Source organism: Galeopterus variegatus, unplaced genomic scaffold (genome assembly GCF_000696425.1).
Source record: "Galeopterus variegatus unplaced genomic scaffold, G_variegatus-3.0.2 Scaffold806, whole genome shotgun sequence".
In the NCBI taxonomy this organism is placed as follows: domain Eukaryota; kingdom Metazoa; phylum Chordata; class Mammalia; order Dermoptera; family Cynocephalidae; genus Galeopterus; species Galeopterus variegatus.
Genome location: NW_007726917.1, coordinates 76,676 through 94,914, shown reverse-complemented (window position 1 = coordinate 94,914; position 18,239 = coordinate 76,676). Strand labels below are relative to the sequence as shown.

Here is an 18,239-nt window from a genome sequence, read left to right as displayed (position 1 = left end):
TTATTTATTTATTTATTTATTTATTGTCTTTTTGTCTTTTTTCGTGTCCGGCAACGGATCGCAACCCTCAGTGTCGCGCCCGTACCGGACCGGGACCGGCAGCGGGATCGCAACCCTCGGCATTGCTCCCGCGCCTCGCTCAGCCAGTGAGCGGGAACCGGTCTGTATGTGGGATCCGAACCCTCAGGCGGGAGCGCCGCCACGCTTCCCAAGCGGCGCACTATCCAGTGCGCCACCGGGCCGGCCCTCTTTGCCACTTTATAACAAGAATGGCCTTTGCTCCAGTGTCCAGTAACTTGTTCATCATTTTTGTCTCAAATATCATCAGAATTGCCCTTACCATCTGTATTTCATTTATTCATTTATTTATTTATTTTGCCCTTGGCTGGTATGGGGATCCAAACACTTGACCTTGGTGTTATAACACCTTGCTCTGACCAACTGAGCTAACTGGTCAGCCTTTTACCATCCATATTTCTACCAACATTCTGACCATGACCACTTAGGTAATCTCTAAGAAGTTTCAGACTTTCCCTATAGTTCTCTTCTTCTGAGCCCTCACCAAAATTGCCCTTAATGCTCTGTTCATGAAAACCTAAGCTTTTTCTAGTCTGCTCCTCCAAATTCGCAAGCCTCTACCCATTACCCAGTTCCAAAGTCACTTCCACATTTCAGGTGTTTGTTATAGCAACACCTCACTTCTCTGGTACCAACTTTCTATCTTAGTCTATTTGTACTGCTATAACAAAATACCACAGATTGAGGTATTTATAAAGAACAGAAATTTATTTCTCCCAGTTCTGGAGGCTGGGAAGTCCAAGATCAAGGTGCTGGCATCTGGTGAGGGCCTTCTTGCTGTGTCATCACATGGTGGAAGGCAGAAGGGTAAGAGCACAAAAGAGAGCAAACCCACTTCTGCGTGCCCTTTTTATAACAGCATTCATCTATACATGAGGGTGGGCGGAGTACTCATGAGGTAAACATCTCCCCAAAAGCCCCACCTCCCAACACTGTTGCAATGGGAATAAGTTTCAACCTATGAATTTTGGAGGGGACACAAACATTCAAACCATAGCACATTTAAAGGCAAATGCACCAGCTGTTACCAACTGGGGCAAAAGCCCCACCTCCCAACACTGTTGCAATGGGAATAAGTTTCAACCTATGAATTTTGGAGGGTACACAAACATTCAAACCATAGCACATTTAAAGGCAAATGCACCAGCTGTTACCAACTGGGGCAAGGATATAAGATGGTGCAAACAGTAAATATGCCAAAAAGCCTGGAAGAAAAGGGAAGGATTGAGATGCTTTGGGGAATAAGGATTTGAAAAGTTTCCATATATTCCTGGAAACCTACAAGGCCATGCACATGCCAACAGTAGGGTGCATGCCCAGAAAAGACCTGAGAAGGCCATAAACTCTGGCTGACTTTCAAGCTCTGCGCAAGCAGGAAGTAAAGGCAAAGGCAGAGTTGTAAACTGCATGGCTGAGTGTTGAAGGTGTGCTCCAACATACATAGAGAACCCAGATGAAATGACTGGGAGGTTTTTTGGTTTTGGTTTCAGGCATTTTAGAAACATCTGACCACTACACTAATAAAACAGAGACTTCGGTAACCACACATAGCTGACCACTAAGCTAACAGAACACAGACTTCAGTGACCACACACAACAAAAAATACAATCTTCAAAAAGCAGCTTAGAAAAGTCACTGAACAAACAGCTACAACCCATAACGAGCAGTAACAAAAGCCTGAAAAGGAGAGAGAATATAATTTCCAGAGTTATCATATTATAATATTCACAATGTCCAGTTTTCAACAAAAAATTACAAGGCATGCAAAAAAACAAGTATGGCTTATTCATAGGAAAGAAAGAATTTAATAGAAACTGTTACTGAGGAAGCCCAGACAATGAACTTACTAAACAAAAACTTAACAACTGTCTTAAATATATTCAAAGAACTAAGGGAAACCACAGATAAAGAACCAAAAGAAATCAGAACGATGTCTCACCAGATAGAGAATATCAATAAAGAGGCAGAAATTATAAAAACTAAATAGAAATTCTGGAGCTGAAAAGTACAATAACTGAAATGAAAAATTTATTAGAGGGGTTTAACAGAAGATTTGAGCAGGCAGAAAAATCAGTGTTATGAAGATAGGTCAGTTGAAATTATCCAGTCTGAGGAGAAGAAAAAAAGAATGAAGAAAAATGAAAAGTATAAGAGATCTGTGAGACACCATCAAGTGTACCAACATAGGTATAATGGCAGTCCCAGAAGGAGAAGAGAGAAAGAGGTAGAAAGAATATTTGAAGACATAATGGCCAAAAACCTCTCAAATTTGATGAAAGACATGAAAGAAAGAAAACTGTCAACTGAGAATTTTATATCTAGCAAAACTATCCTACAAAAATGAAGGAAAAATTAAGACATTTCCAGACAACAAAAGATAAGGGAGTTTGTCACCAGCAGACTTGCTCCATAAGAACTTCTAAAGAGAGTCCTTCAGGCTGAAATGAAAGGACATTAAACAATAACTTGAACCTATACAAAGAAATAAAAAACACCAATAGAGGTAACCATATATGCATAAATAAAAAAGCCAGTATTACTATAGTTTAGGTAACTTCTCTCTTTTTCCCTATATGATTTAAAAGACCAATGCATAAAAATCTGTTGATGGGCACACAAATGTGACACCACCACCACAGAGGGGGAGGAATGGAGCTGTATAGGAGAAGAGTTCTTATATACTATTGAAACTAAGTCAGTATTGATTCAAACTAGATGGTCATAAATTTAAGATGTTAATTGTAATCCTCAAAGTAACCACTAACTAAATAACTAAAAAACAATAAACAGATAAACAATATGGCTGCCCTAACCAAAGAAGATTGCAGTCCCACCTTTGTTATGCTCCTTTTGGGTCTCCTGGCTGGGTTTACACCAGGAAGTAAGGCTCTGGGGCACTGCTTTAGTCTGAATCACAACCTAAAACGAAGACATTTTCTGCTACAGAGACTCTAGAAGGATTTAATAACTTTACTGCTCTTTGTTCTCTCTCCCCAGGGAGGAAAGGGGAAAATGTGCTGAATTATCAGCTGTTTAGACACTTTTACCATGTCCAATTCTGAAATTCAAAGCAACAAAACAACCTAGTAAACATTAAAGTAATCAAAGTCCAAGTATAAAATACTTTTTAATCTGCAAATTTCTTTTTGGTTGTGAGCATGGTGGCTTCTTTAAAACCACGAGCAATCAATGTAAAGCCTGTGACTAGTAACCTTTTAGAAAATCATTCCAAAAGATGTATAGAATAGCTGGCATAAGTTAAGCAACAGTTTACTTAGGGCCAGAAGAAACAAAGTAGCTGAAAATAATGCTGGTATACAATGCATACAACTAGATCAAAGAAACAGAATGCCACCGTGAACGCTCAGTAGGATGAGAGAACAGAAACTAAAACATGAATATGGAATGGGGACAATAACATTACCAGGGCTAAGAGTCCAACAGAGACTGTAAGTCTTTTGATTGCTCTCCTTGTTTCCTGCCTTTGTACAACATATTCTTCATACAGTAGCTGCAGCGATTCCTCTAATGTGCATGTCAGTTCACACCACCACTCTGCTCAAAACCCTTCCAGGATTTCCTATCCACTCCAAATTTAATCTCCACACTGACTTTAAGGCCTATCATGACTGGGTGTCCTCAGAGGGCTCATCACCTACATGCCCCTGCCCTGCTCCAGCCACCTAGCTTTCTTACTGTGTCCTGATCATGCCCAGATACTCTGCCTTAAGCTTTGCATTTGGCATCTGCTGTGCCTAAAAGGGAGTAAAACTTCAGATATTCAAATGGTTTTCTTCCTCACTTTCTTCAGGGCTCTACTCACAGCCACCTATCAGAAAGGCTTTTGCTGACCACAGGACCTCACCTCAACACTACTTTCTATCCTCTCACTTTGCTTTATTTTCATTCATAGTCCTAATTACCACCTGATATTTTATATATTTATTTTAAAATTTATTTACTGACTCCCAACCTCTGCCCCAGTGGAAGTCTTTAAGATAGAAGAGAGTTTGGGCCGGCCTGGTGGCGCACTGCTACAGTGCGCCGCTTGGGAAGCACGGCAGCGCTCCCGCCGAGGGTTCGGATCCCACATACAGACCGGCCGCTCACTGGCTGAGCGAGGTACGGGAGCAACACCGAGGGTTGCGATCCCGTTGCCGGTCCCGTTGCCGGTCCCGGTCCGGTACAGGCGTGACACTGAGGGTTGCGACCCATTGCCGGTCACGAAAAAAGACAAAAAAAAGGAAAAAAAAAAAAAAAGATAGAAGAGAGTTTGACTTGTTCACTGCTGTATATCTAACACCTAGACAACACCGAGGGTTGCGATCCCATTGCCGATCCCATTGCCGGTCCCGGTCCGGTACAGGCGCGACACTGAGGGTTGCGACCCATTGCCGGTCACGAAAAAAGACAAAAAAAAGGAAAAAAAAAAAAAAAAAAGATAGAAGAGAGTTTGACTTGTTCACTGCTGTATATCTAACACCTAGAACAATACCTAACACAGAAGTAATATTCAATAAATTTTTATGGAATGAATGTGATTAAATGAAAAAGCATAAATACCTACCCAGAATACATGTCATGGGGCAGGTTTCTTCCAGATTACTCAGAAACACTTCTTTTTTGTAGAACATTTTTGTAGGCTCATGCTCTGTTTCTTCTGGGTGAATGAAGATAGGGCCATAAAAATATGCAGCTCCATCTCGGACCCATACTTTTTCAATTCTTGGGGGAAAAAATAGAGAAATTACATTAAAATAGTTTCATACTTGAAAAATTAATAAAAATTCCAGTAACCAAAAGCTTAAAAGATAATTTTTGGCTACTTGTCTGAGGGAAAAAATACTTTAACATAACAACAAAGTACATAACTTAGTAGTTTTATCTGACTCCCAGGTTTCCTTCCTGAGATGCTTATGATGAAAACAGAACTAAGCATCTGTCGTTGGACTTGTGGGCCGAAGAAAGACACAAACCATCAACATTTTGGGTGAGATCACATGAGTGGCAGATATTCCTTTAAGATAGTGGTTCATTACTTTTTTGAAGGTCAAGATTTAGCACCCTTTCACCCCTTGAGAATTTTTTTTTTTTTTTTTTGTCTTTTTCCGTGTCCAGCAACAGATTGCAACCCTCAGTGTTGCCCCCGCACTGGACTGGGGACCGGCAACGGGATTGCAACCCTCGGTGTTGCTCCTGCGCCTCGCTCAGCCAGTGAGCGGGAACCGGTCCGTATGTGGGATCCGAACCCTCGGGCGGGAGCGCCGCCGCGCTTCCCAAGCGGCGCACTATCCAGTGCGCCACCGGGCCGGCCCCACCCCTTGAGAATTTGATTAAAGCCAGATACCATCTCTCCAGAAAGAAAATCTAACTTCTGGTTGCTATGTGCCAGATACTATATTACTCCTCACAACCAGCCCATAAAGTTGTTACTAATACTGTCCATTATTCCTGCGGTTCCTGATATGAAGCAGCACCCTCATCTCAGTTAATCATAACTCCACCGTACCAGTTCCTCAGGCCAACACACAGCAGTCACCTTGACTTCTCTCTCTCTCTGACCCACATCTCATTTATCAGGAATATTATTAACTCAACCTTTAAAATAGTATCCTTTATAATCACCCGGGTCTGAGCCACCATCATTCTTGCCTGAATTATTCCAACAGTATCCTAACAAATCATCTTGCTTCTAAACTTGACTCTTTACAGTCTATTCTCAATAAGCAGTAGGCAGAACAATCCTAATAAGATCTCAGTCAAATGTCACTTCTGTGCTTGAAACAATCCAATGGCACTCCATTTAACTCAGTAAAAGCCCAAGTCCCTATAATGGTCTCTGAGGCCCTACATGATTTGAACCCTACTCCATGGCCCTCCCTCATCCTCTACCTAACTCATGAATGGCTTGCTCCCCTAGTAACAAACTCTGCTGGTTTGAACAGCCCCAATATGCTTCTGTCTTAGGCCTTTATATACTGGCTATACCCTCTGTCTGGAATGTTGTCTCCCTGGACTAAGAATATTTGTTTGTTTTATTCACTAATGTATCCTCAGAGCCTGGCAAATAGCAGGTGTAATAAAAGCTTATTGAATGAGGAACAAATACAATGAGGAAACTAAAGCCCAGAGAGGTAAGTCATTTGCCTAAGGACATGTAACTAGCAAAGCGAGGACTTAGACCAAGATCTCCTGGAACCAACTACTATTATTAACCACTCTCCCTTATTGCCAGTCCTGTACCAGACTCCTTCACTGCCATTTTTGCCATCCAACCATACTTCCATCCTTTCATCAATCTACTTGTTCATCAAATATCTGAACCTCTACTATGTTTTATGCACTATAATTTGAGCAGGGGATACAAAGGTGAGCAAAAAGAGAGAGTTCCTCCTCTCAGGACATTTGGAAACTCAGGGTATGGACACTGGACAACAATATAATAAACACCAACTGTGATATGTACTCTAAGGAGAAGGAAATATGTGGTATTCTGAGAGTGTATAACAGGGAGACTCAAACAGGGAAACTCAACCCAGTCTGCAGAGGACAGAAATGGCCTCCTGAAGAAAGCACCATTTTAGGGGCTGACCGGTTAGCTTAGTTGTTTCGAGCATAGTGCTGATAACACCAAGGTCCAGGGTTTGATCCCTGTATCAGCTAGTCGCCAAAAAAAAAAAAAAAAAAAAAAAAAGGAAGTGCCATTGAAAATTTAAGCTAAAGGAGTTTATCATATGAAGTGGACAGGAAGATTTCTGAACTGGGAGTTCAGTAAATGGCGGAAGAAGAAAAAGAAAGTGCCTATGGGAGGAATTTAAAGAACTGTGGATAGAAGAGAAAGCAGGAGAAGTGTGGTATGAGAGGAAGCTGGAGAAGTTGCCAGGGGAGAGATGTTTGTCTTCATCCCAAGAGTGATGAATTTCTACTGGTCCCAAAACTCTCAGATGCAACCTTATCTTCCTCTTCTTCAAAGATACTCACCTGCCCACCCGAGGGCGCACCAGGCCATGAGACTTAATGAAGACACAGTCGCCAACCTTCAGCCACATGTCATTGTAATGGAGCTGCTCAAAGTAGTGGCAACCTGGTTCACCATTGGACATTTCTACAGGGACATCTTCTTTTTCCTGTGGTAAAGGAAACCGGTTGAAGAAAGGCAGCAATCAAGGAGTAGTGAGAAGGTAAGACAGGAAAGCAGATTTTCCTTTGTATTAACTTTAAAAACAACCATAAATAGAAGCTTTGATGAAGGTTAGGAAACCAAAAAATTAGGGTGAAATCGAACTTAAGTTCTATCAAGTATTATATCTGTTTTAAATTTCTAGTTAATTTTCATGTAATAATGTTACCCCAAAATGCTTTTATCCCCTCTCCCTCCTTCCTCTCATTCCCGTAGCCTTTAGAAAAACAGAAAAAATCCTGGAGTGGCTTATTAGCATTTAGAAGCAGACTTATTCATGCATTATCATAGAGTACAAGGAGCAAATTCTACACAAGCTTCCTCTTTACCACATTTATTGAGCTCCTTTAATTTCTTAACAATTGATAGATTTAAAATTTTTATTATTTTGATTTATTACAACATGAAAGGGAATAGCATAGCTTCTGAGATATAAACCACACTGTTTTTAAGTAAATTACAGGGTTTGTCACCTATTAGCTGCTGTGACACTGGGCAAATTACTGACTGACCTTTTGTGCCTTAGTTTCTTCATTTATAAAATGAAGATAATGATAGGATGCCCATCAGATGGGGTTGTGAGAAAGCTTATATGACATAATCCATGCTGAAGTATTTAGAACAATGCCTGACTCATGAAAAACACTTAAACATTCATTATTATTGCTGTTGTTTTATAGTCCTGGCTAAAAAAGGAAAAAGAAAAAAGAAGATACTTCTGACTAGCATAAAGAAGAACTATCATTTACTGAGAACCCAGTAGATAAATGGGCACAGGACTAGGTGTTTTAAATATAAATGCAAAACATATAAAAGCTAAGGAAACTCCAGAGCTTCAAATTTTCTACTGCATCTCCCTGTCTCTCTGATATTACAACCTTTACACTTAAAAATAAAATCTCCTTTAGGGTGTCTGAATAATTTAATGTTCTCATATTTATGACTTCAGATATAATACTGAAATGGCCTTCTTGGAAAATATTTAAGAATGAGGGAAGTCCCATATTTATGCTGGGTGAAGGACACTTAAAGGAATGGAAGCTGTAAATAAAATAACTCTTGAAATTAAGAATATCTTTTTCTTTTAGGAATGGATTTTGTTCTAAAGTTATTCTTTAAAAAAGTTCCTGGAATGACTTGTCTTGGTCATGTAATATTAAAATAAAGATACAAGACTCAAAAAAACCCAAGTAACTCATTTACAAAAAGGACCCTGGAGACTTATGAATACTAGACAACAAATCTAAGTTAATTCTCACATTGGTTTCCACAGATATTCCTTCTTTTAAAATTAATAATTCTATGATTCGCATACACACTACTAAAATGTAAAAAGTATCAGTCCCTTTCTTTTGTAACCGTTAGGACACTAAAATGGATGTTTTTTCCTAAGATGTTAAGAATTCAATTTTTGGGCCGGCCCGTGGCTCACTCGGGAGAGTGCGGTGCTGATAACACCAAGGCCACGGGTTCGGATCCTATATAGGGATGGCTGGTTTGCTAACTAGCTGAGCGTGGTGTTGACAACACCAAGCCAAGGGTTGAATCCCCTTACCGGTCATCCTTTAAAAAAAAAAAAAAAAAGAATTCAATTTTTTACAATTTTCTTATTAACAGTTTTTTTTTTTTTTTTTCCTATTTATTTATTTTTCTTTTTGTCTTTTTTCGTGACCGGCAACGGATCGCAACCCTCAATGTCACGCCTGCACCGGACCGGGACCGGCAATGGGATCGCAACCCTCGGTGTTGCCCCCGCACCTCGCTCAGCCAGTGAGCGGCCGGTCTGTATGTGGGATCCGAACCCTCGGCGGGAGCGCCGCCACGCTTCCCAAGTAGCGCACTGTAGCAGTGCGCCACCGGGCCGGCCCATTTTTTTCCTTTTTGTCTTTTTTCGTGACCAGTAACGGGATCGCAACCCTTGGTGTCGTGCCTGTACTGTGACCGTCAACGGGATTGCAACCCTCGGTGTCGCTCCCGCACCGCGGCTCAACCAGTGAGCAGACTGGTCTCTATATGGGATCCGAACCCACCGCGCTCCCAAGTGCCGCACTCTACCGAGTGTGCCACCGGGCCGGCCCCTTATTAACAGGTTAAAAACGTTTTTTTTTTTTTTTGACTGGTAAGGGAACTGCAACCCTCGGCATGGTGTTGTCTGCACCATGCTCAGCCAGTGAGCACACCATCCCTATATAGGATCCGAACCTGAGGCCTCGGCACTACCAGCGCCACACTCTCCCGAGTGAGCCACGGGGCCAGCCCTAAAAACGTTTATCTTTCTTGATTTTATACAAGCAGTATATTTTTTGGAAATAATTCAAACAAACATTAGAGCATGTAAAACTTAATAAATGAAAGTCTTCTGTGATCCAACTCCAAAAATAATCACTCCAGTTTAGTATTATGTTCTGTGTTGTTTTCCCATTCATATATGTAAACATACTTTTGATTTTTTTAAAGACTGCAGCACCAGGTATTCCCAGGTTGAATTCCATCCATATACTAACCAGGCCTTATCCTGCTTGGTTTCTCAAATCAGACAAGATCAAGTGCATTCAGGGTGCTATGTCTGTAGTATTTTGTTTTTTTGCACAATTATGAGACCACATCCCATTCCTTAACCTGTTAGTAATTAACTTGTCTTTTTCCCTCACATGTTGAAAATTTTCAGTATTACTATATATATAGATCTACATTATTCCTTTCATTGGCTGCACAGTATTGCATTACATGGATGTGTGATACCTTATTCAATTTCTATTTCTGGGCATTTGGGTTGAGCCTAGGGTTTTTGCTTTTATAAACAACACTGATGTCACCCCTTTTAGAAAATTCTTTGGAGCACCTGTTTGAATACTACCATTGGAACACATACCTCACTATCAAACTGCTGGGTCAAAGGAAATGGGATGCCACCAACAGGAGATGAGAGTGTGTGATATTCCCAGGCTGCATGTATTATCAGTCTTTTGAATTCCTGCCAACCTGTTAGGCATTTTTAAACTACTAGGTTAACTAACACATATTCTTATGCTTTTTTGGTTGCCTTCCTTCTGTGAATTACCTATTTGGCATTTTTGTAGTACTACGTTTTTTGCCCATTTTTCCAGTGCTACTTTTTTCCCTAGACTTCAAAGAACTCTTTGTATATTAGAATAGTTCTTAGAAGGGCCGAGCCCGTGGCGCACTCGGGAGAGTGCGGCGCTGGGAGTGCAGCGACGCTCCCGCCACGGGTTTGGATCCTATATAGGACTGGCCGGTGCGTTCACTGGCTGAGCGTGGTGTGGGCAACACCACACCAAGGGTTGCGATTCCCTTACCGGTCACGAAAAAGACAAAAAAAAAAAAAAAGAATAGTCCTTAGAATGTTTCATTAGCCTGACTGATATTTTCAATTATAAATCAATAAAATGATCACTGTTTTTTCTTTTACGGCTACTGGGTTTTTTTATCATGCACAGAAAAGCCTCCTCCATTGCAAGCTTATGAAAAAAACAAAAATTATAAGTAAATAACAAATGTACTTATGCTAGCAACTAGCACTCTCATGGTTTCATTTTTCATGTTTACATCTCACTTGTTTTGGAATAGGGAGTAAGGGAGACTCCAGGTGTTTTTTTTCCAAATGGTTACCAGTTTCTCCAATACTGTTTGATTCCATGCTCTCTCTGCTGATTTAAAATGCCACCTTTATATTCACTAACCATTTATTCTTAGATTTAATTGTGAAAAGCCCATTCCTTCCACTGAGTGGTCGTGAGCTAGTACCTCAATTATTTTTTCTTAATTGTAGTTTAATAAAATGTAATAGTACCTGGCAAGGCAAAGCTCTCTCTTCTATCAATAAATTGACTTTTTCTTCCTAGAGATTCTGTATATTCCTTGTTAAGGTAATATCTAAATGTATTTTGCTGTTAATGTGGATTAGATACTTTCTTAAGATTTTTCTAACAGTTGCCAAAGTAATGTATCCAACGCTTTCACTTTACTTTGAAAAGTCTTACAAATTATTGTTGCATTTATAGAAAAATTCTATTAATTTACATATGGATTTTGAAATTTGTACTTGCTGAATTTTGTTTTCTTAAGATTTTTCTAACAGTTGCCAAAGTAATGTATCCAACGCTTTCACTTTACTTTGAAAAGTCTTACAAATTATTGTTGTATTTATAGAAAAATTCTATTAATTTACATATGGATTTTGAAATTTGTACTTGCTGAATTTTGTTTCCAAAAGCTTTTCCATGAATATACACCCATGAAAAAAAAAAGTTGCTTCTAATTATTGTCAATAGTTTTACTCCTTTTGTTTATCTAACTGCATTGGCTACTTTTAGAAAAATATTAGGTAATGGTGGTACAGCAAGGACCTTTGTCCAGTGTATAACTTTAAAAGGGAATTTGTTTTATAAGCTTTAGTCTTAAGACATGAATATAATTTTTAAAAAATCACATTGAGAAAACATATACCTAAAGATTTCTAAAAGGTCAAAATGGCTATTGTACTTTACCAAATAATTTCTCCTTTGATCTATTAATATAATGAAATGGAAAGATTTTCCTGATTTTGAATGATTCTCGCATTCCTAGGATGAACTACCCCCCTCCTTGGTCATGTGGTTCTTAAAGAACTAATTTAATTTCACTTATAAAAATGCTTTTTTCCCCCAAGTAATTTTTGCATCAATATTCATAAACAAGACAGGGGTATAGTTTTTTATTTTCATTTAGTCAGGTTGTGAAATTAGGATTATTCTGGCTTTGTAAAATAAACTGCGAATTTTTTTTTGTTCTCCATGCTCTAAAATAGTTTAAATGGCATAATAATTATAGGTACCCTGAAGTGTTAAAAAAAATTCACCTATCTGACCTCCATACTCTTTGGGGTTAGCTCTTTGACACTTTTTTCAATTTCTTTATGTTGTTGTCCACTTACGTGTTATATCTCTTCTTGATTCCATTTTGGTAACTTGTAACATCCTAGAAAATTATTCATTTTATTTGGGTTTTCAAATTTATTAGCAGAAATGTATAGTCTTTCAATTTCTTCCACATTTTATGTGTCTGAGATTAACTGCTTTCTTTTTCCTTTATTAGAAAAGTTGGTAGTTTACCTCATTGGACTTGTCAAAGAATTAGCTCTTGGATTTACATTTAACTTCTACTTTTCAATTCTGTTTTCTAAGTATTAATTTCTTTTTTTCCTTTATAGTTTCCTTTTTTCTGTTTGGTTAAGGTTTTATATTGTTGCTCTTTTTCTAACTCTGAGTCTGAATACTTTATTCATGTATTTTCTGAAATAGACATTTTGAGATATAAAATTCTTTTCTATGTAGCTATTATCTACATACCTTTTCCAAGTTAAAACTGTCTTCGGCTCGACTGTCCTCTGAGTTGTCTGTATTCTTCTCATCATCCCCTTTATCTGCATTTGCAAATACAGATGCCACCCGGACTACAGGTAGGGGTACTTCTCGAGGGACAAACCTAACTGAGCTGATGGGCATGGTCCACAGTTTAATTTTCTTAAAAGATTTGGTTTTGGCAGAATACCGTGATTCACAAACAAAAACATCCTCATCTCGAAAGTTTTCTGGGCATAATTTAAAGTATTCCTGAGGGGCATAAGAAGAAAACTAGTTAGGTGAGTTTACTGAACAACAGTCAACCAAAAAAACAAAGCAAATACAAACCACCAAACTGTTAAGACTTTCTGGCAGCTAAGAATAAATGGTAAATGGCTAGAGATCTAGGAGTATTTCCTTGACTACAAAATGGACTATTATTTACTTTTTTACAGAATGGACTTCTTAAATACAAACCCTTTAACTAATAAACATGAATAGTTCCATTTAGCTTACTAAGTGCCTTCTAAAAATATATTAATATTTCATGTAGCTATAATGTTCCTTAAAGCTTTGGACAGGGCTCATGTGCCTTTATCAGACAGATACACAAAAGTACATCTTATTACCTAAAAAACAATCTGAAAATTTATAATGATTGGCTTTCAGAAAACATCATTCTTAAAAATTAGCCTGGCAATATAAAACATTTAAGCGAATTACATATAGCTAAATAGTGTAGGTGGCAAATGGTCTTTTACAACCATGCTCAGGTTAATTTCTTCCCAAATCTTTACATATAGCTATATAAACAGCTGAAACAAACAAACAAACAGCTTAAAATAGAGTTCCTAATTTTGTAAGTATTGATTTTTGTGTTGTAGAATATTATTCCCAGGGAATGACTGATACTTTGGAAACTAATGAGTTTCTTACCTTGACAAACATGACTACACATTTGCCTAGAATTTTACTAACAGGAACTTTATTGTAATAGTCACTCTTAAAAACTTCTTTTTCCAGAAATTTTCGTGTAGCCAGGTGGAATGTTTCATTTGGCCGATAAAACCAACAGCCATACAACCATTTTTCGCCTCAAAAACAGAGAAAGAGAGAGAAAAAAGTAATCATCATTAACAGAAACCATACATATATTCCTTGCAAAATTAGGAAATGCTCCATAAAGCTATTCTGCCATAATTGTAACCTAGCACTGTGCTTTTTGGGTCACAGTTTCTTAATATAATTATCTTACAAGACATAATACTTAAAAATAATGAAGTACTGTGAAGCCTAAGAAGTATTCCTTTTCTCCTCATATTATTCATTTTTTTATTTTTATTTTTTTTTTAATTCATCAATATACAATGTAGTTGATTTTCATTCCCCTCATATTAAAAGATGTATAACGTACAGAATGGGGAAGGTGATGAGATCTACTCTGCTCTGCTCTGGTCAGTACACCCCTTGAGCTGTGTGCTTTAGTAAAGATATAGATATACTGAAGGACATGTTTGGCATTCAGGTGAAGGAAACCAAGTGTATTTCACACGATGGGCAGCTGAAAAAACTGATTACCTAGGTCACATTTCCACCTGCTTTTGGCTTCATTAACTTCTATTCATTCTCCATGTCTCAACTCAAAGGCAACTGTTCTAGGAAGCCTTTTCAAAAACAAATTTTAAACCAAGGCACATGTCTCTCTATAATAATTTCTTTTTTTATTTGTGATCTCCTTTACTAAAGTAGTTTTGTCACTGTAAAAACACGAGCCTTTTGTTCTTCTGAATCTCTGCCATCCTACATAGAGTTTGGCTCAAAGTATGCTTTTTTTTTTTTCCTTAAAAGATGATCGGTAAGGGGATCTTAACCCTTGACTTGGTGTTGTCAGCACCACGCTCACCCAGTGAGCAACCGGCCATCCCTATATGGGATCCGAACCCGCGGCCTTGGTGTTATCAGCACCGCACTCTCCTGAGTGAGCCACGGGCCGGCCCCTCAAAGTATGCTTTTAATAAATATCAGTTGAATGAATGAATCTCAACTAGACTTCAAGAAGTTGTATTTCTTTTGTATTTATCTGCCCTAAAGCACTAGAGCCTATGTTTTTCATATGGTCGGTGCTTAATTATAATTATTGATACAACAGAACAACTATTGTTGGAAGGCACAAAATGTCTAAGTTAAATTTTTCTTCCCTGAAGAGCAAGCACAAATAAAATAGTCACATCTCACTAATCTGCCCTTCAATTGAAAACAAACTTACCAGCTGAATCTTCCCACAGTCTCTCAATACACACTATATGTGGTTGTAGGTTGGCTTCTGCAGGCTCCACATAGACATAATCTCCAACATGATACATGCTGTTCTTAAAGCTGCAGTCTTGGCTGTATGTGCGATGTAAGCCTGAGAGGCCTGCAGCACCTGAGGAATCTTCACTCTTTTCAGCTTCTTAGGCAAAAAAAAGAAAAAAGAAAAGAAAAAGGTACTCGCTGAGGGGATGTTGGAATCAGACATAGAATTCAAACAACACACATTAATACATTTAGTTCTTTTTTGTGACATTCAAAGGCAGGAGTCAGAAAAGTAGTATGATCTTCACATTCCCAACAGTCTCTACTTAGGACTGGCCTGTTGCCTCAGTTGGTTAGAGCATGTGTTGATAACACCAAGGTCAAGGGTTTGGATCCTGGTACCAGCTAGCCACCGGGGGAAAAAAAAATGCCTTTTTGAATTCCAACTAATTACTATTAATTTAAATAAAGAAAGAAAGAAACAAAGGATCTACAGAATAAAAACAATCACCTTAAAATATATGCTCATGTCATTTTGAATAATACAGAAAAGCATGAAGAAAATAAGTCACTTATAAATCATCTAATCTAGAGATAATCTCTGATATACGTCCTCTCCGTCTTAATGCTTCTGAATTTTTTTTCCTTACAATTATTACATGGCATGACATAATTTATGCAGTCCTAGAACTGAAGAAATACGGAATAGGTATATCATACAATATACTGTAACTTGACTTTGGTTATCAGTACCATGCTCAAACCAAGGGAGTTAAGTGGTTAGCCTAAGACTTTTTATTTGTCCTTTTTTTTTGAGACCGGCCACACCGCGCTCAGCCAGTGAGTACACCGGTCATCCTTATATAGGATCTGAACCCGCAGCGGGAGCACTGCTGCGCTCCCAGCGCTGCACTCTCCTGAGTGCGCCACAGGCTCGGCCCAGCCTAAGACTTTTTAATGTCCAGTACAAGCTATCATTTGAAATACCTTAGGTTTTTTTTTTTTTTTTTTTTTTTTGAGAATAAAGCTTTGCCAAAATCTTTATTTCCTTAGGATATTTCCCATTAATGGAACAGCTAGGAATAAGCATTTAAAGTGTTTTCCAAAATGCATCTTCCAAATTGATCTCCAAAAGGATATACCAATTTAAGTCCCTCACTGTTTGGATACAAGTGGTATGTTTTTCTTTTTTTTTTTCCTTAGCATATTCGTTGTTATAAATCATACTTATTCTTTATGCCCCTTATACGATCTTTCCCCTTCCACCTACAAGTGGTATGTTTTTCTATTCCTTCTCTGATACTGGCATTATAACTTTTTAAAAAAGTTTTGCCAATTTTGGTGAAAATGTCATCTAACAGTGATTAACTGAGTGTGACATACATAACAGATCCACAAGATTCTCTATTATTTTATACCAGCAGAAACACTGTTAGCTGAACTGCAAGGGACAGAGAAAGTACAAAATGAAAGAATGCTGTCTGACCCACAAAATTCTAAAAATAGGAAACAGGGTGATAAAACTACTCAGTTGCAGACACATGCTATCTTTCATGAAAAAGTATGATTCAGGGGGCAAAGTGTTGAGCTGCAGAGGATTGTTCCCAGGCTCAGAAACCCAATGGAGTCTACCCAGCTGGATTTCAACATTATTTGGAATTGGTGACTCTTTCTTTCTTCCAGCTCTCCCTATTTGAACAGCAAAATCTATTAACTGTTAATCCTATGCATGTCTCGTCACTGTATTTTAAGAGCAGAGAACTTTTTTTTAGTTTTACAGGTCCAAATATAGAGAGGAATGGTGTCCCAGGATGGATCATAGGGGAGCGCTTCCGCACTTCCCAAGCGGTGCACTGTAGCAGTGCGCCACCGGGCCGGCCCCAAAAACTTTTTCATTACTCCAAACAGAAACTCTGTAATCATTAAACATTAACTCTATCCCTCTCCCCTGCCCTCCAGCCCCTAGTAACCTCTATTCTACTTCCTATCTCTATGAATTTGCCTATTCTAGATACTTCAAGCAAGTGCTACAATACAATATTTGTCCCTTTCTGTCTGGTTATTCCACTCAGCAAAATGTCTTCAAAGTTCATTATGTAGCATGTGTCAGTATTTCATTCCTTTTTATGGCTGGATAATATTCCTTTGTGTATGGATATTCCATATTTTGTTTATCCATTCATTTGTTGATGGACACTTGGGCTGTTTCTGCCTTTTGGTTATTGTAACCAATTCTGCTATGAACATGGGAATACAAATATCTCTTCAAGTCCCCGCTTTTAGTTCCTTTGGACACATACCTAGGAGGGGAATTGGTGGATCATATGGTAATTCAATGTTCAGCTTTTTGAGGAACTGCCAAATTTTTTCTCACAGAGGTTGTATCTACTTTATATTCCCACCAGCAACTTATGAAGGATCTGATTTCAACGAACATTTTTTATTTTTCTTTTTTGATAACAGTCATCCTAAAGGGTGTGCAAGGGGTATCTTATAGTTTTGATTTTCATTCTCCTAATAATTAATGATGTTTAACATCTTTTCATGTGCTTATTGGCCATTCGTATAATTTCTTTGGGGAGATGTCTATTCAAATCCTTTGCTCATTTTGAATTGGGTTGTCTTGTTTTTGTTGAGTTGTATGAGTTCTTTATACATTCTGGATACCAGACTCTTATCAGATATATGATTTATGAATATTTTCTCTCACTTGGTGACTTTGCCATATTTTTAATTTCCAAGAGAATTTTTGTTCTGTGAATATTTCTTTATAGCCTCCTGTTGTTTCATGGATGTAATAACTTGTCATCTCTCTGAAAACCTAAATATTACAGTTTTTAAAAAAAAATTTACATTTTAGGAATTTTCCTTAAATATTTGGTCCTATTTAAATAAATATCTGCTCATATTTAAGAGTGAGATGTTACAAAGCTGATTAGAAGCCCTCTGTGCATGCATAGAGCTGGATGAGTAAGGGGTTTCATTGGAGATCTCCAGATGTTATCATTGCTTGGTCCATTTCTCAAGAGAAAATCTACTGCCCTGAAACTAAGCGTGACTGCCAGCATTCTAGGAGCTAAATAGCAAGGATGACTAAAAGATCTCACTATTTAGTAGAAATCCTTTCACTTAACCCTCCCTTCATCCCTTTACTCCCACTTGAGTCTGCCTGGTATCCCCGAGTCTAGACTCTTTAGGAGGAACAGTCACAGGAAGGGTTAAGGAGGTAATCTGGAGACTCAACTCTTCTTTTAGACTTTCAGCTGATCCCCCTGTTTTCAGTCCTACGTGTACCGCTATTTTTGGAAGCAACTGATGTTCTAATAATCTCTGTGCCATTCTG

At 38.3% G+C, this 18,239-nt stretch overlaps 1 protein-coding gene across 1 annotated transcript in view; it reads right to left on the bottom strand.

Annotated features, from left to right (window-relative positions):
• The window catches only part of PBRM1 (polybromo 1), a 116,379-nt gene that overhangs the window by 26,169 nt on the left and 71,971 nt on the right, over positions 1-18,239 (bottom strand). Inside the window, exons 20-24 of the mRNA XM_008572572.1 lie at positions 14,868-15,053; positions 13,538-13,695; positions 12,608-12,871; positions 7,061-7,206; positions 4,647-4,804 (exon numbers count right to left, since the gene is read on the bottom strand). Coding sequence (XP_008570794.1) covers positions 4,647-4,804; positions 7,061-7,206; positions 12,608-12,871; positions 13,538-13,695; positions 14,868-15,053 — 912 coding nt within the window. The remainder of the gene's footprint in view (positions 1-4,646; positions 4,805-7,060; positions 7,207-12,607; positions 12,872-13,537; positions 13,696-14,867; positions 15,054-18,239) is intronic.